Consider the following 24,357-nt stretch of genomic DNA (forward strand, 5'->3'; position numbering starts at 1 on the left):
CTCTCTCAGTTTCTCTGTGTTGTTCCGTACTCTTCCTATCTTCTTTAGGAGGGCTCAAAGTCCTTTCTCCACCATCATCAGTGACTCTTCCCCTTCCTCCCAGCCAGTGCATATCTGTCTAACATCTTTTGTTGGAGAAAATTCTCGGGGATGGTGGGCTTCTGATTTGGACTCAGGAGTGCCCTCCAAGAACGTCCAGCAAGGCTGGTGCTGATTGAAGATGCAAACGTCACTCAGAAGTGAAGCCATATAAGACACAAACCAAGACATAGGATGTATTTTTTTTCAAGAAGTGATTTTCCTGCCAATGACCTCTATGCTCAGAAGGTCACACATTTTTAACACTTACAAAAATCTATCCTGATTTCTCATGTACCCAAACAGTGCCTTCCAGAAGAGTCTGGTTCTTGCTCTATTTCTAGTTCCTCTTCAAAGAACAGGAGACCGGGGGAGGGAGGGGGTAGCAGTTATCCATTAGGCCACAAGGTCTGCAGTTTGAAAGCACCAGCCGCTCCTCTGGAGAAAGATGGAGCTTTCTGCTCCCATGAAGAGTTCCAGTCTCAGAAGTCCACGGGGGCAGTTCTCCCCTGTCCTATAGCATCGCTGAGTTGGCATCGACTCAGTGCCAGTGAGTTTGCTTTTCTCCACAGAAGTACAGGCAGACATTCTGTCCCCTCACGTGGGCACCCATGTTCTTCTTCATCAGTTCTGATGATGCTTTTCATGGTCACTACTGCTTCTTCCTTGTCCTCACTCATTCTTGTGGGATTTTTTAATCATTTTATTGGGGGCTAGAATAACTCTTATCACAATCCATACACCCATCCATTGTGTCAAGCACATTTGTACATTTGTTGCCACCATCATTCTCAAAACATTTGCTTTCTACTTGAACCCTTGGTATCAGCTCCTCATGTTTCCCCTCCCTCCCCATTCCCCCTCCCTCATGAACTCTTGATAATTTATCAATTATTATTATATCTTACACTGTCTGATGTCTTCCTTCACCCACTTTTCTGTTTCCATCCCCCAGGGAGGTGTTTATATGTAGAACCTTATAATCGGTTCCCCCTTTCCACCCCACCCTCCCTCCACCATCCTGGTATCAACTACTCTCAGCACTGGTCCTGAAGGGATCATCTGTCCTGGATTCCCTGGGTTTCCAGTTCCTATCTGTACCAGTGTACATCTTCTGGTCTAGCCAGATTTGTAAAGTAGACTTGGGATCATGATAGTGGGGGTGGGGAGGAAGCATTTAGGAACTAGAGGAAAGTTGTATGTTTCATCGTTGCTACACTGCCCCCTGACTGGCTCATCTCCTCCCCACGACCCTTTTGTAAGGGGATGTCCAGTTGCCTACAGAAGCGTCTTGGGCCCCCAATCTGTACTCCCCCTCACTTACAATGATTTGATTTTTGTTCTTTGATGCCTGATACCTGATCCCTTCGACACCTTGTGGTCACACAGACTGGTGTGCTTCTTCCATGTGGGCCTTTTTGCTTCTGAGCTAGATCCTTTAAGACCCCCTAAGCCTCATTCTTAACGTCTGTATCCTTCATTTGGCAATCCTGGAAGGGCTACCTTATCATGCTACTTGTATCATTATTTTAAATCACGACTTCTCTTATCTATGTGTTTTGTTTACCACTAGACCATCACGATGATGATTTATACATATTGGCATTTTCTACTGTCCTAGTGTCAATGTATCGAAAATATTCAATGTTAGCTGGGTAAATAGATTTAGTCATGGGAACATGACCACAGATCTGCAAGATTATCAGTCAAGTTAGTTATTTCTTATAGAGTTGTGTGTGTGTGTTAAGCATACTTGTATATGGACCACAATATTTGTACTGTGCAGTGGGATTAGCTTATGCTCGGCACCTTAATTTAGAAGGTTGTAGCTGTATCACATTCAACCGGGTCAAGGTGGGTTCACGGCGTAGGAAGGATCAGAGAGTTGGCTTGGAGGTTTGCACTCACCGCTGGTTCAAATGCCAGATGAAGTGAAAAGCCAAGTGGGAAACAGTTACGGCCCAGTAAATGGCTTTTTCTAGGAAGAGGGCATCTTCCTGGACCAATGAGGGGTGCCGACGCTATTAAACAGGGCACTGCCTCTTTCACATCACACATCATCGGCAAAACCAAGTTTGCTTGCGTGGCAACCTCCTCAGCAATGTCGCGGCTCTTTCCTACAAGGACCTCCCTGTCGGATAGGGCCTGAGCACACCACTTTTGAGGCTGCATGGAGATCACCCAAATGTCCCTTCCGGCTCGTCGGACCACTTTCCGAGCACCTGCCGGCGTGTCAGCCCATCCCACCAACAGTAGCCCCGTGGATGGAATCCTAACCCCTCTAGCTAATAGCTGCGAGACTCCGGGCACCTTACAGAGGCCTCCTGTGCCTCAGTTTGCGCATCTGTCAAACGGAGCTGTAAGGACACGTCACAGGGACGTGTGAGAATGAGGCCGATGTTGGAGTGGCACAGAGACCAACGCTTGGCTTCGAACAAAATCCCTGTTGGAATGTAAAACTGGACATTTCATTGGAAACACGGCTGCAAGCCCTCCCACCATGAACATGGTAGCTTGATCCTTCGCTTCTGGTTTACAAATACCCCACTCCAAACAAGCTCCACAACACACCCCAGCAAGCGGCGCTGAGCGTCGACACTTACTCAATGTACTTGAGGGAGATTTTCTGCGTCTGTTTGGTGGTTACGGTGGCAATGTACATTTGTAACGCTGCCAGCCGCAGGGCGATGTCGTATTTCAGCTCTGGCCCAAACCGCTCCTGAACAACATCGTTGCAGCTCTGTGAAGAGACCAGCAGAGGGCGCAGCAAGTCAAAGAATGGACTACTAGCACGCTGTCTTAGAGAACCAGGTGACAGGCCCTTCCCCAGCATTTCAACCTTCCCTTCAAAGACAAGGAGGCTAAATGTGGAAACGTTTCCAGGAGGCAGCTTGGAACCGAGTCAGTATTTAATTGCCCGCCCAAACACAGGGACCACACAAAATACTAAACATCCAGCCACGAGCTGTTATTTCAATATTTAGCTTTTCGTCAAAATAGTTAAGAATTCGGGGGCCCAATTTCCAAAACACAGGTGCTGCAATTGAACACAAGACACAGATGATTGCTAATACATCATCAGGCTGCTGGAGCTGCACTCCGGGGTTCCATGCTCCTCCGCTTCAAAGGACAAGCCTCTTAATCGTTCTGTGCCTCAGTTTCCTCTTCTGTAAAACAGGGATAATACAAGTGCTGCGTGTTCACAGGGTTTGTGGCGAGGATTGAAGGAGTTAACCACGCAAACCTTTTTGGAATGCTGCCTGGTAAGTTGTAAGCCATTGATACACAGTTGGTTGCTGTCAGCTCTTCCTCCTTCTCCTCTTCCTAGTTGCCATACAGAGACACTTCCAGGAGACAGACCAGGGGTGTGGCAGCCCTGGAGTTGAATGCTCCCACCCACTTCAGAGGCCTGGCCTTCCCCCAGCCTAACTCTCTGCCCGCTTGCTTTCACTCTGGCAGCCTCATTTTCTCTTCTCTACAAAGAGGAGTCGCTCGAACTACGTTCCTCACTGAAGCGGGGCTTGGTAGAGATGTACAAGCAGTGCTGGGGCACAGTGTCGCAGGTCCCTAGGTGGATGATAGCTATTGAAAGCCTCAGTTCCCTCCAATGGCCTCTGCCCCTGCTCGTCAAAATGCGGAGCTTTGTGGGAGGGTCTTAGTGTGTTCACATGTGAAAAGGAGCCACCTACCACTGAGGGTATCCTGTGGGGTGAGGTTAGGCAGGGTTGTTCACATGTGAAAAGGAGCCACCACCACCCAGGGTGTGCTGTGGGGAGGGGTTAGGCCGAGTGCACGAGGGCACCTGTGAAGGCCTACAAGAACCCGAGGGACTTTGAGGGATGTGTTCTCATCTGCTCTGAGGTGGAAAGCTGAGAGCTGCATGGGGACCGGAAGGGCCACATTGTTGAAGCACATTTTGCTGGTGTGTTGGCTGACGGTAGGGATGGGAGACTAACTGAGCTAGAAAAGATGACAGTTAGTCACTTTCTGCCTTCTTTCGTTTTTTCTTTATTCCTCACCTTGTCCCCAGCTTTCAAATGAAAGTGACCTCAGGCTTTGTTTGACTCCTTTCCACGAGAGGCAGAATGACTCTTCCCATCAAACAGGGGCAAGTGCCGTGGCAGGTTTCTGCAGACAATACCCACCCTTTGCATCCCAGTGCCCAGAGTATCAGTGCTGAGCAGTGCATGCTCTTATGCACACGCTATGGACATATGGATTTTCATCTATGACTGAAACCGTTGTTTCTGCCCTGCTCTTCCCTCCTAATATAGCCTTTCGCGTCTGCTTCGCCTTAAAATCCTAACACTCTATGTAGCAGCTCTGCCCTGAGGCTGGAGATGTGGCCATCAGAGTGAGAGACAACTCTTTGTCTAGTCAGTCTGGGTTTACTAGAGATTGTCCAGTGTTGCCCAGAAAGGGGCCTGAGAGGTTGGCAGCCTGGACAGGGTCATTCTATAGACTCCTTTGATGTATGGGAGTGAGGAGAGCACTCAACACTGTGCCAGGCTTCTAACAGGCACCGGAGAAATCATTTTTTGGTTAAGTCTTTCTTCTATGACTGTAATTGCTGAATGAATTTGAAAGCAAGCATTTTAGAGCTTAAAGAATTTAGAGGCAACAGCTTCAGATTTGACTAGGCTCAGCCAGATCTGAATCAAGTGGCCTCAGACACAGCGCTTCCTTTCTCTTGGGCCTCGGTTTCCTCTTCTGAAAAATTGGTAACAATAAAGCACTCACAAAGTCACTGTGACTCCTGGAAGACTGTTTCATCTCCTCAAGGGGAGGCAGCACCTTCGCTTCTCCGGAGAGTTGTGGCCTACACAGTTTTCCCCCAGCCCTGTTCCAGCCTGTATTTAACCAGATTGCTTTCTGGATGAAATTTTTGACAAGGTGATTTGTCAGCTAATTACATTATGTATTTAGTTCAGACTAATCCTGGAGAGTTAGTGTAAAGTCTGAATTAAGCATCCATTTTTGGTATTAATGCTTTCATTGCTCACAAGTGCATTTCTTAAAATACAGTTACACAAGCTAATGGCGGTCATTGTTTTGCTGAATAGCTGTTCCGGTGGGATGCACTTGAAACTTAGAGAAAGCTCATTTACAACGAACATGTTCCATGTGACAAAGGAAACCTATGCTCTGAACGTGTTTGGAAACATTGTGTAGCCTCTTTAAGTATTCTCCTGTCTACTCACTAACATAACTATTTATTTCTTAATAGATAGTGGAAAGGTTGATGTCCACACAACCTATTATAATTATGAGGTAGGAGATCCTGGATTACTAGTATTTACTCTTAATATATATGTTAAATTCTGTGAAATATTTTATAGTCATTATAACTTGGAGATTAATACCTATGATCACAGAAATTGGTTTTCATCTTCATGGTTGGCCTATTCAATGGTTAACTGTCCTCATTAACACCCAGTAGCTTCATTTATTTTTGTCTCGGTAATGGAATGTATGAAGGTAAGTCTGAAAGTATTGCTACAAAAGCAGAGAAACCTTTAGTAAACAAAAATACCAAAACATATAGCTATTGCCTCTCGGCTTTTTCTCCATCTGGGTCTATCTTTTTATGAAGGTAGTGTCTCTATCTCTCTGACCCTTCACCGAACAATCCTACCCGCTTTGATTTAGATGTTTGTTAAAACAGCAGTTTAGGCAATCTTGGGAGAGTCAAATTGGCTTCCTTTTCGATTTGGGGTTGGCTTTGGGGCAGAACGGGGAGTCAGAAAGGCGAGATCAAGGCTGTGGGGTGGGCGAGGCAGGAGTTCCCAGGCAGAACAGCTCTTGCTCCCTCATGACGGCAACCAAGTCCTGGCCTTTTCCTCCCTGGTGCCATTTTCAATCTCCTTAATGTTTCCCCTCTAATAAGTTCCCGTGATTGTCCTGGGCCCTTAGAGAAGTCTATCAAGATGACCCCTTCGGGATCCCCCCAAAACAGTCGCCAGCCCCTGCTGAGCCAACTTCTCTGACTGGCACTAAACTGGTCCAGCAGATTCCCTCAGCAACCACTGTTTTCGCTGGACCGATATTTGAAGGGAGCCTGCGGTCGTTACATCCGTGCCAACTAGACACTCTTGGCTAGGGGTGAGTCCGAGCTGTCAATCAGGTCACAACCTGATGCTGTCCCCTTGGGGGAGGGACCTTCTTATCAGGAGGACCTTCTGCCCCCCTTCAGCTTGCTCCTGGCTGGCCACCGTGAGAGCTGCCATGTTTGCCCTGACCTTGGAGCCCCAGGCCTCTGCAACCGTTGGCCGGCATTCTGCATCATTGCATGTGGCCGCGTGGGTCTGAAGCAGGGCTTATGGTCTAGTATCAGGCTGATGGACTTGAGTTGGACTGAGCTGAGATGCTCTGTTGATATGATTTCTTGATACAAAGCTCTTTCTTTTACATGTGCCACTGTATTGCTTCTGCGGGCGTCACTGGGTTTATTACACTAGTCAACCTGGCCGAACACCCACCCCAACAAGACCTTTACTGAGAGAACGTATTTCCAGTCATCCACTGAATACAGAGACATGCTGTGCTTGGAAGAAACACACGTATGCATGAAGCGACACCCTAGTAGCAACACTTTTGTATTTAACTTCATATATTGCTTCTACGGACTCTTTTGTTCTCTGGTTTAATTCAATTGCATCTTTTTAGCATCTTAAAAACAACAGATATGGATACCATTTGCACCACTGGGGAAAAAAAATACAGATACCATTTGCACTGCTCCCGACCTCCAGTAAAGAACCCTAGTGGTGTAGTGGTTACACATTGGGCTGCAATCCACATGGTTGACAGTTCAAAACAGCTAACAACTCCTCATAGACTAGGCTTTCTACTCTTATAAACAGTTACCGTCTCGGAAACCCATAGCAGGTCACTATGAGTCAGCATTGACTTGATGGCAGTGAGTTTGGAGTTTCTGTTTTGGAGACTGACATTATTGGTTATTGCTTATGACGTTGTTTTACATGGGCATTCTGTGATACAAGACATTTAGAAGTAGAGGATCTGAGGCACAGAAATTCTCATTCATATTTGCAGTGGCAGATGTACAAGAGGACGGTAGCTTTATTTAGGCCTCTGTCACTCACCACCCATGGCTTTCCACTTCCCTCCCTGACTACTTCAGCTGGCTGTTCCATCTTCCATGCAATCCTCAGAGTGGGGACTTGGAAAGGTCACCAGTGTTCTGCTAGTCCCTAGGTGAGATCCTGGGGACAGGTTTGACAATTCTGATAACAGTCCCTCGGGTATAAAAATATAGACATCTTCAGAATAACTAGATGGGGGCTGCCTACCACTCCCAACTGCTCTGAAAAGCATCACATTAGAAAGTCCTGGATTGAGTGAGAGGAAAACATGGAACGAAACACAAAATCATAAGGAAGACAAGACTTCCTGATGACTTAGAGACTGATGGACCTCTGAAAACCCTCCAAGTCTGAACGTGCACTAATCCCCATAGCTCAGGGCTCAGGCAAACAATAGACAGGTCTATATGAGGGAACACAACACTTGGGAAGTACACACATTTTAGAATAACCCACCATTTACGATCAAAAGGGCAGCATTGACCCAAGGGCAAAGTTCAAAAGGGCCATGAAAGAGGGCGGAATGGAGACAGCAAACAAGGAGAGAGTGAGATAAGTGAGGTTATATTGTCGGAATTGCAGTCAATTACAGGGAAAAGTGTGTATGAATGATTAAATGGAAAGCTGATCTGCTCTGTAAGCCGTCACTCTGTTCACAATGTTACCGTAAAAAAAATAAAATGAGTGCTCTGGATGTAACAGCAATTGCTATAAACTACATTAGAATAATGCAAACACGTGTCAAACAGAAATGTGCTTAGCAGCAGTCCGTGTCTACTTTAAGGGTCACTCAGCCCCAATACAAGCACAGCTACATTCTTCTAGAATTTTGATGGACTTGTGATCTCTCAAACAGAGCAGAGTAAGAGTGGTTTTAGAGCCTCGGTCTGGTAAAGAGCTGGGCATACGATAATAGAGAAGGGCAGGGCAATGCTGCACGCTAACTGACACCCAGCACAATTTGGTAATCAGCTCAGCAGATGGTCTGAGTTGCACTGATAAGTCTTGGTTGGTTCTGGGTAGAATGTGGGGAATACTCATCCACAGATCAACCTCCAGCCAGGTGGTTCATGTCCCCTTTTATATCCGGTCCATTGGAGAACAGTGAATACTACAGACAAGCAAATGGACCAGGTGGCCAAAGTCGAATATTTTAAGAATCCAACAACACCTGAAACCTTCACTATTCTGTGTAGAAGTCTTTCCAAAGAGCCCCACACATTTTTGGTTTTGTTTTTTACTTGCCAAGTAATGTGTGCTGAAGAGGATTTGTTTTTTTCTGTGGCCTCAGGGTGATCTTTATGAAAATGTGTCATCCTACTGAACTGTAAATCTCTTCTACAGCTGACGCAGGGAAAGGTTAAGCAGCTCTCATCTTCTAGAATGTTCTAGAGGTTCTGGTTTTCCTTCTTGGGCTAACTGTTCATTTTCCAAGACTTACTGACACTTGAACTTATATTACATTTCCTGACCTCTCACACCTCTTGTGAACATTTTTCTTCCATCTTCCATCTATCTTCTTTCCCCATTACACTTCCTAAAGATTACAAAACCTTTCAAATATACCAGAAAACACTGAGACCAGTAAAACAGATATCCGTGTACGAGCTACTTGGTGTTCATGATTGAGGGTTTGGTTTTTCTCACATCTTCGCTTTTTTCTTTCTTACTTGTGGCTCCAGTGAGGGCGCCCTGTACAGGGAGGCCCAGCCAAAGGGAGAAGCCTTGTCTTCTGTGGCTTGGCCTACTTTTGCTTTCTTTCTCTCTTTCTGTAGTTTTGACACTAGATGTGTAAGCAGTAGGGAAGTGGATTCTGACTGTTTCATGGGAGATGTAACTGAGAGTCATAGGAAGCCATTTTAGAAAAATATAGGAATACCTCCTAAACATCACACTCTGCCAAATACCCATTCCTAAAAGCCTCCATCGCTGAGGCTGCATTCCAGAATAATCCGAGAGGGACAGTGTCTGCAAAGTCTTACCTTCTGAGAGTCGCATCTCCTTGAAATGAATAATCCCAGCACAATAAATACCACAATATTTCAGAATAATCTAAGCACAAATAAAGGAATGCATAAGTAAATAAAGGAGAAGGGGAAATGGATTCTGAGAGTTGATTGCTAACTAATAAGTGAAGAAGACATCATGGAATTAGAAAAATCATCATTTTCAATCCTCACAATGATAATGGCTACAGACAAGAATTTCTTATGAACACACACACACACACACACACACACACACACACACACAGTGAGTGATAGTCTGAGGAGGAACAGGAGAATGGAGGAGTTGCAATGTGATTCTCTGCAAATGTACATGTTAATTATAAATGCAAAAGCAATAACTTTAGAATGGAACCATTTGCAGGAGACCTGCCTTAATCAAGCTACCTTTGGGGACAACCTGATATCAGGAGGCACATGATGACACATGACATCTTGTGCCTTCTGAAGCCATGGGCTGAGGTGGACACAAAATCCCCCATATCTCAGTGTCCAGCCCAAAGGTATCTCCCTAGTCTAATTATGAGAGAGGAACCCAAATGGAGAGACTTCTTCAAAACAGTGGTCAGTGCTCATCAGCACTGTCATGGCCACGAAGGTCAAAGCATGGTTGAACACGGGTCTAAAACACTGAGGAGACACGGCAAGGCAATGGAAGCTGAGGTCACGGAGTGGACCTTATTCACGAGCAAAGCTGTTATACAGACATTTTGGGGATAATTGGTCAAATGTGGCTATTTGCACTGTAGAGCAGATAATGGCAATCTATCCAAGGTGCATACCTGGTTTTGTCCATGGTCCAAGGCTATGGAGGAAAGTGCCCTGGTTCTTAGGGATTACACACTGAAGTATTTGGGGGCAAAGGAGTAGGATTGTAAGTGACTTTCAGAAACAAACAGCATATGCATGTATACACAGGCAGACAGAGGCAGATGGTTGTTGAGCTGGTTCTATGTGCAGCAGCACAAGTGCTGCCTCATACGTGGTCATCCTCACAGTCGTTGCCGTGTCTCAGTCCATTGTTACAGGTGCTGTGCCAATCTATCTCATCGAAGGTGCTCCTCTGTTTCACTGGTCCTGTCTTACCAAGCACGATATTCTTCTCCACGCAGTGAACCCTCTTGATACGACAGCCAAAGTAAGTGACACAAAGTCTCACCATTCTCACGGTGAGGGAGCTTCAAAAAGTGGCTGGAGAAATTCCATGATCACGTCATTCATGTTTTCCAACAACCCTGCGAAGCGTCCTCCTGGGGACCTATGAAACTGTGTGTGTGACAGACAACTTCCACCCACACTATACATAAAGTCACTGCGGTTAATACGGCCAAGAGTTCTTGTAATATTCTTGCCACATTTTCCTAAGCCTGGAATTGGTTCAAAAGGAAAAGGAGACATCGAAAGAGCACCGCAGGATCACTTTATAGCCCATTACACTTGAGTGCCAACGAGAAAGAAGACCCCAAACGAACGACTTCAGGAAAAAGAAGCCCCACGTTAATTTAGCCCACACTAATGTCCGACACGCGCCCCTGTCCACATACCTGAACATAGAGATACTCGAAAGCCACCGGGTCTCTCCTTAAAAGGTCAATCGGATCCTTGGGGACAAAGCTAATTCGAAAAAGACACCTCATCTTGTGGGAGCTGGGCCTCTGCGTCACCTGGAGGATGAGAACAATCACACAAGAAGCCTTCAGTCCCAACTGGGAAATGGCAGAGAGACACAGCAGCAAAGGACAGGGGATACCGGAGGGGCTTTGAGTATTTACCAGAGATGCTCAGTCTCTGAAAGCTGCCCAGATCTTGAGACTTGGGCTAGGCATCCCTGATGCAAACCCGGAGACAAGGGTTTGTGTGCAAGAATGTACTGCTCCTGGGAGAGGCCACGGAGGGAGAGGGAAATAGGTCTGGGAAGGAGATGCAACCAGGCCAGGAGGTGATCTTAGGGGAGGGTAGTACTGGCCTGAGCCTGCAGGGGAGTCCAGCACATGAGCTTCACCATACAGGTTGCCCAAAGACACCCTCAACAGACACTGGTTTAAGGTTGTCGCCCCCACCCCACCACCTGGACCAAACCCATTGCCCTTCAGCTGATTCTGCTCCTGGAGATGCCAAGTGTTCCAGCATAGAACTTCTCCACAGAGTTTTCTGGACTGTGACATGGAAGCCAATCACTAGGCCTTTCTTTGGTAGAAGATGTAACTAATGGCATTGAACAATCGGGAACCTAATTGGCTGTGTAACAGAAATATTTATTCATTAAAAAAGCAATGATCTGTCTGGAATCAAATAGGCCATAGCAAGTGGAAAGGTTCGATAAAAACCTTAGAGGGCAGTGGATTTATAGTAACAAAGGAGGGACAAACCAGGAAAGGAAGGGAAGGATGGATGCCCCACTTGGAGCAGGTCCATCCATGTCACTGAATTGTACATAAAGAAACTGGTGAATTGTTGTATACTTGGCTCCACAACAACAAAATCAATAAGATTCAAAAAAATAGCATAGTATATTTTTGAAAGTCTCTAAAAACAGACAAGCAACCATGAACAACAAACAACCATCACCACCAACTCATTTCTTGGAAACATCAACTTTTAAGTGGTATGTTTAATTTAAAAAAAGATAGTATTTTCTAGATCGAAGCTTAAGATGCAGTCACCGACACTTCAGGTACAGTTGCTGGAAAGTTCCTTTTGGGATTTTAATCAGCATTGAACAGTTTAAAAAGACTTTTGTTATTGGTAAAAATGGTAGCTTCTTATGCCTACTGCCATTTTCATCATGCCTATGGATTTCCTCTGGATGGCAATTTTACATGCAGTGATTTCAAAGGCACACATCGGACTTGTTTCTGGACATTGGGATCATATTTCTCTTTTAGAAATAATGCTTGAGGTCTAGGGATTTGATTTAGGAACGTTAGTGGAATACTGGTTACAAGTTGGACTGCGAACTGTGAGGTCAACAGTCCGAAACCACCAGCTGCTCCTAGGGAGAAAGATGAGGGTTCCTACTCCTGTAAACAGTTAGTCTCAGAAACCCACAGGTGAAGTTCTACCCTTCTCTTCAGGGTCACCATGAGTCAGAATTGACTTGATGGCAGGGAGTTCAGTTTGAGTGATTTAGGTTTGGTCCCAATTTTTTGTTGGTTTGCTTCTTCTGGAAAGATAACTTTGGCACATCACACTAACAGACTTATTGTTTCCTTCTCACATTTTCAATGAGATTTGAAAATGGGAAATAAAGCTGGGTGAAGAGATACAGTTACCAGGCACAGAAGAGATTTTAAAAGAATTTTTATCCAACTAGAGCAGCTTGAAACTTTCCCAAAAAAGCTATGTGGTTGAGGGAAGTTCAGAGTGAACGTATAGCTGGGAACAGCCAAAATGTGTGCAGTTCTATCATCTCATTAAATGTAGGCTGAGGCTTCATTAGATTCACAGTGACTGGCTCTCAGTGGTCTACCCATGTCCCCTTGGTGTTTATAGCTCTAAGTGGAAGGTTATTTACTGCAAACACCTGCCAATGTCTGCCAGCACAGCACACATCTTAACTGTTGAGGAGTAAATGTCCTCGGCCACCCATCTGTCAAGAGCGCTGTACTACAGTGGCAGGCATGCAATGCTGGAAGCTATGGCACTACTATTTCAAATACCAGCAGGGTCAACCATGACGGACAGGTTTCAGCGGAGCTTCTAGACCAAGACAGACAAAGGAAAAGGATTGAAAATGAGCCAATGAAACGCTATGGCTCTCCACCGAGTACAGTGCTAGAACATGAGCTCCTTAGGTGGGAAGGCACTGCAATAACCATGGCAGTGGACACAAACATACTGACCACCGTGAACATGGTTCAGGACCGGGCAACATTCCCTTCTGTTGTCCGTGGGCTCACCACACATCAGAGCCAACTCAAGGGTGACCAACAGTTGCCCCTTGGGAGCAGCCCACAGCTCAGCATGGACAGCCTGTTGGTGGATGAATGCCTTCAGTTTCCTCCTGCCTCCATTGGGAGAGCTCTGAGGGGTGATTCACATGATCTCCCAACATTCCCAATTAGGACTGAACTTCAGCTGCTTACAGTGGGAACTGGTTTCACCACAAATCTATTATTGGCTTCCAACATTTCCCACTTTTCTTCCCAACACCTCTGCTGGTGTTTACCAAGATCTCCTCCCAAATGAACCAGTTGCAGTTGAATCCTTGTCTCAAGGTCCCCCTTAAGGGGACCTTAGACCTAGATACTTTTACCTGAGGGATTCTGCATCACTCGCTGCCAACAAATAGATGCCAAGGCACAGAAACCCTGTAGGGCAGGGTAGAACTGCCCTTTGGGGTTTCTAAGACAGTAACTCTAAGGGAGTAGAAAGCCTCTTTCTTCTCCCAACGACTGGCTGACTTTGAACTGCTGACCTTGCAGTTAGCAGCCAAACTCATAACCACTCTGCCACCAGAGTTCTTACGAAAGGTTCTAGAAGGTTGCTATGAGTCAGAATGGACTTAATGGCAGTGGGTTTGGTTTGGGTTTATGTGGTGATGAAGCATAAAGGAGCCCTGGTGGTGCAGTGGTTAAGGTAATAGAAAGGTTGTTTCACAGTGCCTCTGCAGGAGAAAGATAGGGCCATCTGCTTCCATGAAGATGACTGGCTTGGCAGTGCTCTGGGCCAGTTCTACTTTTTCTCTAGGGTCGCCATGTTGGTTTTTATTTTTTTAATGGAGTGTAAAATAAGTCATCTATTTTTAAGAGTATTTTGGCATACATTGAAAATAAGCAGTCATCAGAAGGGACTTACCATCTATAGAAGCCGAAAAACCAAACCACTTGCCATCAAGTTGATCTCAACTCATGGCAACCCCTTGTGTCTCAGAGCTTCCAATGGCTATGACCCATTAGAAGCAGATCACCAGGCCTTTCTCTTGTGGCACCTCTGTATGGTTTCAAACCACAAACCTTTGGGTTATTAGCCACATGCCTAACCATTTGTGCTATCCCAGATCACCAAATATATAGAGAGAGGTAGGTTTATACCTGGTATAAATAATAGGTTCAATTTTGAGGGATATAAATCTACACACATGCCAACTTTCTAACTAACTCATTAGGCTGAGTTGAGCTGAATACAGAGTGTAAGTATACCTGATGTATAGCAAATCAAGGAGCACTTAGGTATGGTGACATTTTCTGCCACTCCTTGTGTATGGTGATGTCTTAACTCCCAGCCTCCCCTTCCAGCATCTCCTCACACCTTCTCCTTAGAGTTTTTTCATCCTTTGGGTGAGTGAAGTCTTAAAAGTTGGGGAGCAGAAAAGTGGGCGAAGCGAGACGTCAGACAGGGCACGATATGACAAAATAATAATTTATAAATTATCAAGGGCTCATGAGGGAGGGGGGAGTGGGGAGGGAGGGGGGAAATGAGGACCTGATGCTGGGGGCTTAAGTGGAGAGCGAATGTTTTGAGAATGATGAGCCAATGAATGTACAAATGTGCTTTACACAATTGATGTATGTATGGATTGTGATAAGAGTTGTATGAGCCCCTAACAAAATGATTAAAAAAATCAAATTGAACATAAGAAAAAAAGTTGGGGAGCTGCTGTCTACGGTAGAACTATTGGTCTCTGTCCTATCTGGAGGGAAGAAGGGTGAAGCATATTGAAGACATGGAAACAATTAGGCTAATGGACTAATAGACCACATGAACATTCATCTTCTCCACCCTGAGATCAGAACTAGATGGTGCCTAGCTCCGACTACCCCATGACTCTGAAAGAGATCACATTAGGAGGTCTTGGATAGAGTGGGAGAAAAACATATAAACAAACAAAATCATAAGCTAAACCAAGTTAACTGGTCGATAGAGACTGGTAGAGCCCCTAGGCTATGGTCCTTGGTCACCCTTCATGTCTGGAAATGAACTCACTCCTTGGCTCAGTTTTTCAGTCAACCAATAGACAGGTCTATACCAAACCACCAACCAAACCCATTGCCAGTGAGTCAATTCTGATTCCTCGTGGCCCTGTATAGGGTTTTCAAGGCTGTTAAATCTCTCCTGGAACCATAGCACTTTTTTCCCTTGAAGTAGCTGGTGGGTTTGAACCACCAACTCTGTGGTTCAACTTTTAGCTAACAGTGTCATGGGGAACAATAATACTAGGGAGGTACGCACATCTTAGAAAAGTCAACCATTTGAGATCAAAAGGTAGCATTTCTCCAATGTCAAGTTCAGCCGGGTTAGGAAACGAGGAGTGGAAATGTGAAACACGAGGAGGATGTGGGATAAGTGATGCCTCATTGTGGGGACCACAGTACGTGACACAAAACTAAAGTGTATGAATTGTTGAATATGAAATGGAACTTCTCTGTAAGCCTTCATCCAATTCACAATAAAATTTTATTTTAAAGTTCTTTTAACCCTGAACTCTTCTCATCCACTGCCATTGAGTCAATTCTGACTATGGAGACTCTCTAGAACAGAGCGGAACTGTCCTTGTGGGTAGCCGAGACTCTTTACCGAAGTCGAAAGCCTCATGCTTCCCCCATGGAGCAGCTAGCTGGCAGATTCAAACCAGAGACCTTGCAGTGAGCAGCCAAATACATAATCGCTATGTCCCCTGGGCTCCTTCTTGAGCTCTCCTACCTATAAAGAATTTGTTGAAATCCCACCATAGTCTGAACCACCCCTCCCCCCCCCAAATAAACAACCCTAAACCTAGAGAGGCAGGGGATGGGGCTGTGCTGAATTCAGTAGCCAAGCAGTCTGTTTGTCTCCCCAGGAAACAGATGGGGGTGGCATCTTGGTGACCAGGAACTGGGACACATTGGTGGATCACATATTTCCAGTGGGCAGGACTGGGCTAGGGATTTCAGGCTTCCCAAAATAGTCTCAGTATGTACCCAGAAGATATAAAACTGCCAGATGATTTCAGCTTAAGTAAAATCATCTCAGACCCGGTTCTTTGTAAAGGTTTCTAGAGATCCATTTTTCAAAGCAGGCAAACCAGTCATTGCAAGACCATGCAAGAGAATTCTCCAGAATCATATTCCCAATGAGTAGCTGCCAAATTCTTGAATGACAAGTGTGTTTATGAGATCAACTGCCAGTCTATGAAAGAGCGACAAAACAGGAAACATCACCTTGGGGTGTAAAATCCTTTTTGGATTCCGGTGTTTCCTTTGGCAGGGATACAGGGATGCAGTTAATTCAGGTAAAGGACTAGGAGGAGGGGGAATTCTGAGGTGGGGGTGGCGGCCGTGCTCTTTCCAGCAGCAGCAGCAGCAGTGTGTAGTTTCACAGACCTGAGTTAGAGTCTCCTGTTCATGAAGCAAAAGCAGCTTGGTCCCAGTCCCTTCAGTCCTCTGCTCCAGCATGAGGGAGAAGTGCTCAATGCCTTTGATGGAGAGCTTCTCTTGAAGGGTTAAGATGACATCCTTACAGGAGAAACATTGATAAGATGTGATTAACGTCAAGATGGTTCTCTGGTGAAGTCTACCTTGACTTAAAAGTGGAGGAAACGAAGGTTTCCCATCTTTACATTGTATGCCTTTGGGGGATTCTGAAGATTCCCTAAAGATTCAGAAACGAGACCTTCTTTCTTTGGTCCCTTCTCCTGGCTTCCCTCCCCACCCAAAATCTTCTCTAGTTCTCCTCACTACCCAAAATCTTTATGGATTTCAAGAACTGGAGGCAATAAGGTCAACAGATGGAGGAGGAGCCTACCTATCACAGGAAGTCCTAAATTAGAAAGATTATCAGTCGGTTGCATAGTTAGTTTGATTCGACTTTCTTCTAAGTGGGTTGACGTGCAAACCAGTTCTGAAAGTGGTGTCCTCATAGGTTGATAAACTATAGCCCCGTGGTCGACCATAGTCTATCACTTATTTTTGTGAATTAACTGTTATGGAACACAGCCATGCCTATTTGTTTATGGATGTCGATGGCTGCTTTCGTGATACAACAGCAGAGCAAGTAGTTGGTAAGAGAGACCATACAGCCCTCAAACTCTAAAATATTTACTATCTGGTCCCCCACAGAAGACCTTTGCTGACCTCTGGCCTGCCCTTGGTCAGAGAAGTTGAGCAGTGGCTAAGGAAATGGGGCTTGGAAAGAGAATACTTGGTTTCTAATCCCAGCTCTATTGCAGATGGGCAGTGTGGTTGGGACAAGTCAGCTAACTTCTTTGCTAGTTCTCCCTTCTGCACACCGAGTCTGGTGAGCATCTCTGTGTTGGAACGGTAAGGATTCCATGAGTTCATACAGAGAAAGCATTTGTGGCCACCCTCTTTGGGTACCGAGTTTGAGCACCCCCTAACAATGCACACTGGCTTTTATCCTACATCTCTGTAGACAGAGCAATGAATCTGAAGTCTTTGGCAGAAATGGAACATTTTTGATCAGAGAGGTGTTACACAGACAGCAGACCCATTTCCTGCAATGCCAAACCGATCTCCTCAATCTCTCCTTTTCTTTGTTCATGTACTTGGTTAGTAGTAGCTGAACTTTCCATCTTCTCAAGGCCGTGTATCCTCTGCTGCTAAGAAACATGAGAGCAATGATTTTTAACCTGGGCACTTTGGACACACAATGCCATTTGGTCATTTTGAGGATATTTTTGTCACAATCGGGGGACGGCATGCTACTGGCCACAAGTGGTTGGAGGCCAGGGATGCTGCTAAACCCCATTACAGTGCACAGGACAAAACCCCCACGACCAAGAAAGGACCTGGCCCCAAATGTCCGTAGTGAGAGAAATCCTGCCAGAAAATTCTCTTTTGATGGTTATTCTAATGTTCTGATTCTGCTCAGGGGATCTCTTCCAATGTCTTCAGGCCCCATTAAACACTCCAACAACATGCCACATACATGCTTTGATCGTTGGATTTAAAAAAAAAAGATTCTTTGTCTCACAGTTCTTGTTCAAGGCCCAGGGCAGAGAGAAGAGAAGCAGTCTGCTGTGTGATGACACGTATTTTATAAACCATTCTCCTGAATCACCCCGGAGAGTACCAGAAAATCAACAGCAATGGTATCCCCCAGTTGCGATTCTGTAGTAAGAATTTGGGCACTTTTTATTAAACACTGCTCCATCTCTCACAATGATATTGTTTTTATTTCACACTGCCCTCTTGTGTCTGTTGTGATAATTGGCTGTTGGGGAAGTCGATCAGCTCCCTTTAATTTGATCTGAACTCTTTGCACTGCTCCCTGTCATCTCATTGCTATCTGTAATCCTCAGGGGGCCCAAACTTAGTCTGCGGTGGGCTCCTGGCATCACGAGGGCGGAGGCACTAGTAACAGGACACTCTTTTCAACTGAGATTCATCTCGGTTAGGAAATACGTTCAACAGTATTTCAAATTCTCATAGACTCCAGACTTTCTGGAGGAAAAAAATCCAAAGTATCCCCTAAAGTCTTTTAAAGACCAAGCAATAGGTGTTAGCTTTATTAGTAAAGAATGTCTGGCAAGAATGATCTAGAAGGGGTGGGATACTTCAAAAAGTTCGTGGAAAAATAGAATTAAAAGCCCATGGAATTTTCCCATCAACTTTTGGAAGCCCCAGAGTATTACCTTGCCAAGAACAATGGGCAAGGTTAGCTAAGAAGCTTAGAGGACAATGAGTCCAGGGTCATGGTAGTGGAGCAATTAGGGAAGAAAGGGTGTGAATGGGTGAATGGGTGTGCAACTTGAAGGATCTCATCAATATCATGGAATTGTGCAAGTAGACATTGTTGGATTGGCGACTGTTTTGCTATGCACAGTTTCAACAACAATAATGACAAAAAGAAATGATTCAAAAATAGCAAAGGTACTGGAATTAAGCTAGCTCTTCAGGTCAGGTGGAAAGTCCCACAGCAAGGTGCTTTCCTGGCCCGCCAGTAAGGCACACCGAGGCTGTACAGTCACAGGGAGTTGTGATGACGTCGTTCTACGGGTTGGTTCAGGGACCAGCAAACGATGGCCCTCACGCCAAATCAGCTCATAACACTCACTGACATATTGTCTGTGACTGTTTTCATGACAAAACAGCGGAGTACACCTATCCTCACTTATCAGCTCTGTCATTATTTGACATTTTGCATTTGCGATAGTAGTGAACAAAGCTATCCCACTCTCGTGTATGAACTACACTGTCTGGCAGTAATGACTGTTGAGGAGCTAGGCAAGAGTACCACTGGCTGGGAAGGTTACCGTTATGTGTCCGCTGAGCTGGGCCCCAATTCCCAGTGGTTTGGCAGTTATGCAATAGTGGAGTCATCTTCCATTTTGTGATCTAACGTGGTCATCCTCCGTTTTCACACCATGCTGATGTTTGCATAAGAACCCGGTCTCTGGACCTTAACCAGATCACCCCATGAGGAGTAGGTAGAGTTGCAATAGAGACTATTTGGCCCAGAAAGCCTAATTCTATTTACCAGCTGTTCTTTACTAGAAAACACGTTCTTTCTTTCTTTTTTTCTTTTCTGTTCCCTGAGTTAGTTGATCGGTAATTGGCTTAACACCTTACTGTAAATTGATATTGAGTAGAAAAAGTTAAAAAAAGGAAAAGGATTTGTTTTAGTCATCACCATTTAAAATTAGTAGTCTTGTAGGAGGGAAGTTAATATTTCATCTCGGCTGGATTAAGGATGATTGAAATGATCCATCATCAATCTTCTTACATTTGTCTGCTCTATTACCTGCTAAATCACTACAACTCAAAGCAATTCAAAACAAGCTGTTTGTGGGCACTGCAACCTTTAGTACACACAGCCAAAGGGCCTTTGTAGAAATGTTTACACAGAAGGCCCACGCCAGTGAATTTTTAAAAAAAACCAACAACTGGGGGTTGATTACTCGTGGCCATTTTCCCCATGAAGCCCACTGGACTCTTGATGGATCATTCCAGAGCTCATCACAAGGTACCCTCTCCCCCTTCTTTTGTTCTTTCTGCAAAATCTTTTTTACTGTGCCCTCTGATGAAACCCTGTTTTAGGCTGATGGAGCATTGGGGAACAATTCATTTCTGAACACACTTTTTTCCCTAAGAAAAAAGAGAACACACACTCTTCTTGGCCAGGGAGGGAGCATGCGAACAGAAGCCCATCTGCTTTGGCCCACTACTACTCACTCTGTCAAGCGCACCTACGGCTCCAATGAGTTGGAGTGCTTTGTGGCTCTTCCTTCCCAGCGCCTCCTAAGAAGCAGGCTCCATTCGGGCCCTTTGCTTCATTGTCTGCATGAAATTGGCGACAGCCATGCGGAGTAAGTGTGGTCTTTACGCTATGCTCGCCCTGCCCTTGTTTTTTGCTGGCCACCCACATCGCAGCTATTCAATTAACAGCTGGTGTCTTCATCTTCCTTGGCTGAGCTATCATGCTGGCTGTGGGCAGAGCGCCAAGCCTTCTTGGTGACAGTCACATTACTTTAATGAATCTGCAGGCGCATTGAGATGACTGACGCCAGCGTTTCTTCGCTGATAGCCCATTACAGCAAAACCCTCAAAAGCCAGAGCCCATGTAAGGCAGAAACCTGTCATATTTCCCACGAACAGGGAGCAGACCCGCCATGGTCCGACTCCATTCTGTCCAAGGTGGACATCTGGGGAGACCAGGCAAAAGAGGCAGGCCCTGCGAGTTCCAGTTCCCATGGGTTTCCCTGGAGAGGTAGGGGTCTGAGTAGTCATGGAAAAATGCAGTTAAAATGTAATGGAGCAGTGCCTTCTTAGTTTAAGCATTTTTTATTTGTTTTGGATTGTTTTTAAGGGTTCCCGCTCTACTTTACATGGAAGCTTCCAGCAATATCTTGGGGGGAAAAACAGATGGTTCTGGAAGAAAGGTCCCCCCACCCGAATACCTGTGGCCTCTCAGGCTACAGTGCTTAGCAGCTTCGGCTTACCTTTATGGAGGTGCTGCAGTCAAAACGGAATGATTTGGTTTGCCCATTTTCCAAATAGACTTTCAAAACATTTGGCATAAAAAGAAGCGAATTGTCCTTAACAGTTTCCTGTTCAACAAAAGAAAGGGGGAGAAGTGAGTCAGTCAAATGGGAATTCTCTTCTCTGCTGTGACAGCAAGGAGCCCTGGTGGGTTATGAGTTCAGCTACTAGCTGCAAAGTCAGCGGTTCAAACCCACCAGGCACTGTGCGGGAAAACAAGGAGCCTTTCTGCTCCCACAAAGATTTACCACCCTGGAAGCCTCCAGGAGCAGCTCTTCCCTGTCCTACAGGATCGCCGTGAGTTGGAATCGACTCAATGGTAATGGCAGTGAGTTTAGATGTGGCAGCACATGCCTACAGTTATTCTAATCAAAGCACTAAAAAAATCACACTGACCAAATGATGATTCTTCCCTGGTTGGCTTGGCAACTATGAAAATGAATCAGACTAATTGGTGGTGGAGGTTGACGATTCTGAAGATTCCCCATTGGAAAAATCAATTATGGAAATAATGCCTTTGTGATTAATCCCCACTGTTTGCAGCTCCTAGCCCCAATAGTAGCTGAGCCGGTGTCTTGAGGAGATCAAGGCCTGGCAACAATGACATTTGATGCCCAACAGCATCTGAACCAGCTTCAAGTGTCAAGTTTTTGTGTGAAATGATTTTTACCTTATTTAGAAATGTTCTTTGAACTCGAAGGGAAAGTACAAGGGGTAGGTTGGTGTGTTGAAATAGAGTAAAACATTATATGAGTAACAAACAACTCGCGATCGAGAAATAACACACACATACACACACACACATAGGGGTTCAAAGAGATGTCAGCTTGAGACATGGTACAAAAGTATGCAATGAAAACACATTCCTCTGAATTGTCTCTCTTTAATTGGAACTAGTGAGAGATCAGTGTCCCTGGATGGTGCAAATGCTTTGCTGTTAAGCAAATGTTGGAAGGGTCAAGTCCACCTAGAGGCACCATGGAAGAGAGTTCTGGTAATATACTTCTGAACACAAGTCATTGAAAAGCATATGAAGCATAGTTCTATCAGATGCATGGGGTTACCATAAATCAGAGTTGCCTCAAGGGCAGCTGGGTCAATGAGAGAGTTGACAGAGCTGAGAACAAGAGCACTTGTCAACTAGGCCCAAGGGTCCATGCAGTGAACTAAAACATTCATATGTACTTGTCCACCGAGTCACAGGAGTCGAGGGAAACTCGGCAATCATGAAACTCTTGACCTGTTTTACAGATGGAGGCAGATGATGTTACAAGAATGCCAGTGATTTGCCAGTATCTTCCAAGTGGTGCTGGGAATTTCAGTTCCACATTTCGCTGTAACACGCTCCTTTCTTTCCCTGTTCCTTCCTTTGATTTTCCTCTCTTTGCTTCCCACTCACGTGGATTTCCCAATTTTCTACTTCCGAATTCACTGAATCTGCTTGGGTCCAAGTTCAGAAGAACTGGCCCACAGTGACTTAGGAGAACGAGAGGAGATTGAGAATGAAGAGGACCCCAAAGGCTGAGGAGCGAAGTTGTTACCAGACACAGGCCTGTGGGGAGGTCTCGGGGGCGGGAGGAGATGAATGACTCCCAGAGAGGTCCTCACACCAGCTCCCTCAAATGACACCTATGGCCCTGCAGTGGATTCCAACTCATAGCAACCATGCAGGACAGAACCAAGTGTCCCTGTGGGCTTTCCAAAGATGTAATCTTTATGGAAACACTGCCTTATCTTTCTCCCCTCGAGTGGCTGGTGAATTTGAACTGCCAACCTTCTGGTAAGCAGTGGAGCATTTAAAACACTATGCCACTCTCAAGAGGCTCCACTATATATGCTTTTTTTTTTATTTTAACAAATCATTTTTGGAGAGCTCTTATAACAATCCATGCATCCATTGTATCAAACACATTTCTACATATGTTGCCATCACCATTTCCAAAACATTTTCTTTCTACTTGGGCCCTTGGTATTAGCTCCTCATTTTCCCCCTCCCTCGCACTCTCGGGGTCCCTTGATAATTTATAAATTATTTTTATTTTCATATTATACACTGTCCGCTGTCTCTCTTCACCCATGTTTGTCAATCCCTGGGGGGGGGGGTTGTTATATGTAGATCATTGAGCTAGGTTCCCCCTTTCTCCCCCCACCTTCCCCCTAACCTCCTGGTATTGCTACTCTCATTATTGGTCCTGAGGGGTTGATCTGTTCTGGATTCCCTGTGTTTCCAGTTCTTATTTGTACCCATGTACATGCTCTGGTCTAGCCGGATTTGTAAGGTAGAACTGGGGTCCTGATATTGGTGGGAGGAAGCCTTAAAGAACTAGAGAAATGTGTGTGTCATTGGCGAGGCCCCTCTATATTTAAGAATGAATTGAAACTTCCACAGCAGGTGCTAGCATCTTAAAGATGCATACAGGGCCTGCACATCCAATCTCATCCTAGGAAGCTCCAGGCAGAATAGGCAAGGCAACTTTCAGTTGAGCTTCTGCGATACACTGATTGCTTAAGGCAAGCTTCCTCTTGGGAACCTTCCAGCCATAAACCTGGACAGGCTTGTGAATCATTTATAACTTTGACCAGAGTGATGAAGATCCACTGAGCGGAATAGAACAGATCCTGATATGAAAGAGGCCCTGAGAGGTATGTAGGGGCATGGTGTGGGAGAGGAAGATGGAGATGATAGGCTGGAACTGAAATGTTCCCAGGGTAGCACAGTGATAGCCTCAGGCCCTGACCCATAAACCTCGTGATGGTTTGAGAGATTGGCCTATTTGCTCCCAGGACAGTATGTTTGATTAGTACACTTGGACCATGAGTGGGTGAATTATGAGTTGGACTATGTCTCCCAAATAGACATGGTGAGGCACTTTGGAATGCAACTTTATTTGGAAATAAAGTCTTTGTAGATGCAATCAGCTAACATGAGGTTATACTGGAGTAGAGTGAGCCCTAATCCACTTTGACTGCTGTCCTTATGAAAAAGGAGAAGAGACACAGAGGGAGAACTCCAGATGAAGATGGAGGTAGAGATTGGAGTGGAACTGCCATAAGCCAAGGACGATTGGGAGCCACCAGAAGCTAGAAGAGATGGGAAAGGATCCTCTCCTAGAGCCTTGGAGAGAACAGGACACTACCAATACCCTGAATTCAGACTGAACCCTACCAATACCCTGAACTCAGACTGGACCCTACCAATCCCCTGAATTCAGACTGAACCCTACCAATACCCTGAACTCAGACTGAACC

At 45.3% G+C, this 24,357-nt stretch overlaps 1 protein-coding gene across 2 annotated transcripts in view; it reads right to left on the reverse strand.

The window, feature by feature from the left end:
• Positions 1-24,357, reverse strand: part of FRMPD4 (FERM and PDZ domain containing 4) — an 874,018-nt gene that overhangs the window by 20,162 nt on the left and 829,499 nt on the right. For both annotated transcript variants that reach the window (XM_045290765.1, XM_030885770.2), the window contains exons 7-10: positions 21,069-21,176; positions 16,492-16,623; positions 10,735-10,854; positions 2,682-2,818 (exon numbers count right to left, since the gene is read on the reverse strand). In XM_045290765.1, the coding sequence (XP_045146700.1) occupies positions 2,682-2,818; positions 10,735-10,854; positions 16,492-16,623; positions 21,069-21,176 (497 nt within the window). The remainder of the gene's footprint in view (positions 1-2,681; positions 2,819-10,734; positions 10,855-16,491; positions 16,624-21,068; positions 21,177-24,357) is intronic.

Source organism: Echinops telfairi, unplaced genomic scaffold, assembly GCF_000313985.2.
Source record: "Echinops telfairi isolate 266 unplaced genomic scaffold, ASM31398v2 ScPeMD7_53;HRSCAF=182, whole genome shotgun sequence".
NCBI lineage: Eukaryota > Metazoa > Chordata > Mammalia > Afrosoricida > Tenrecidae > Echinops > Echinops telfairi.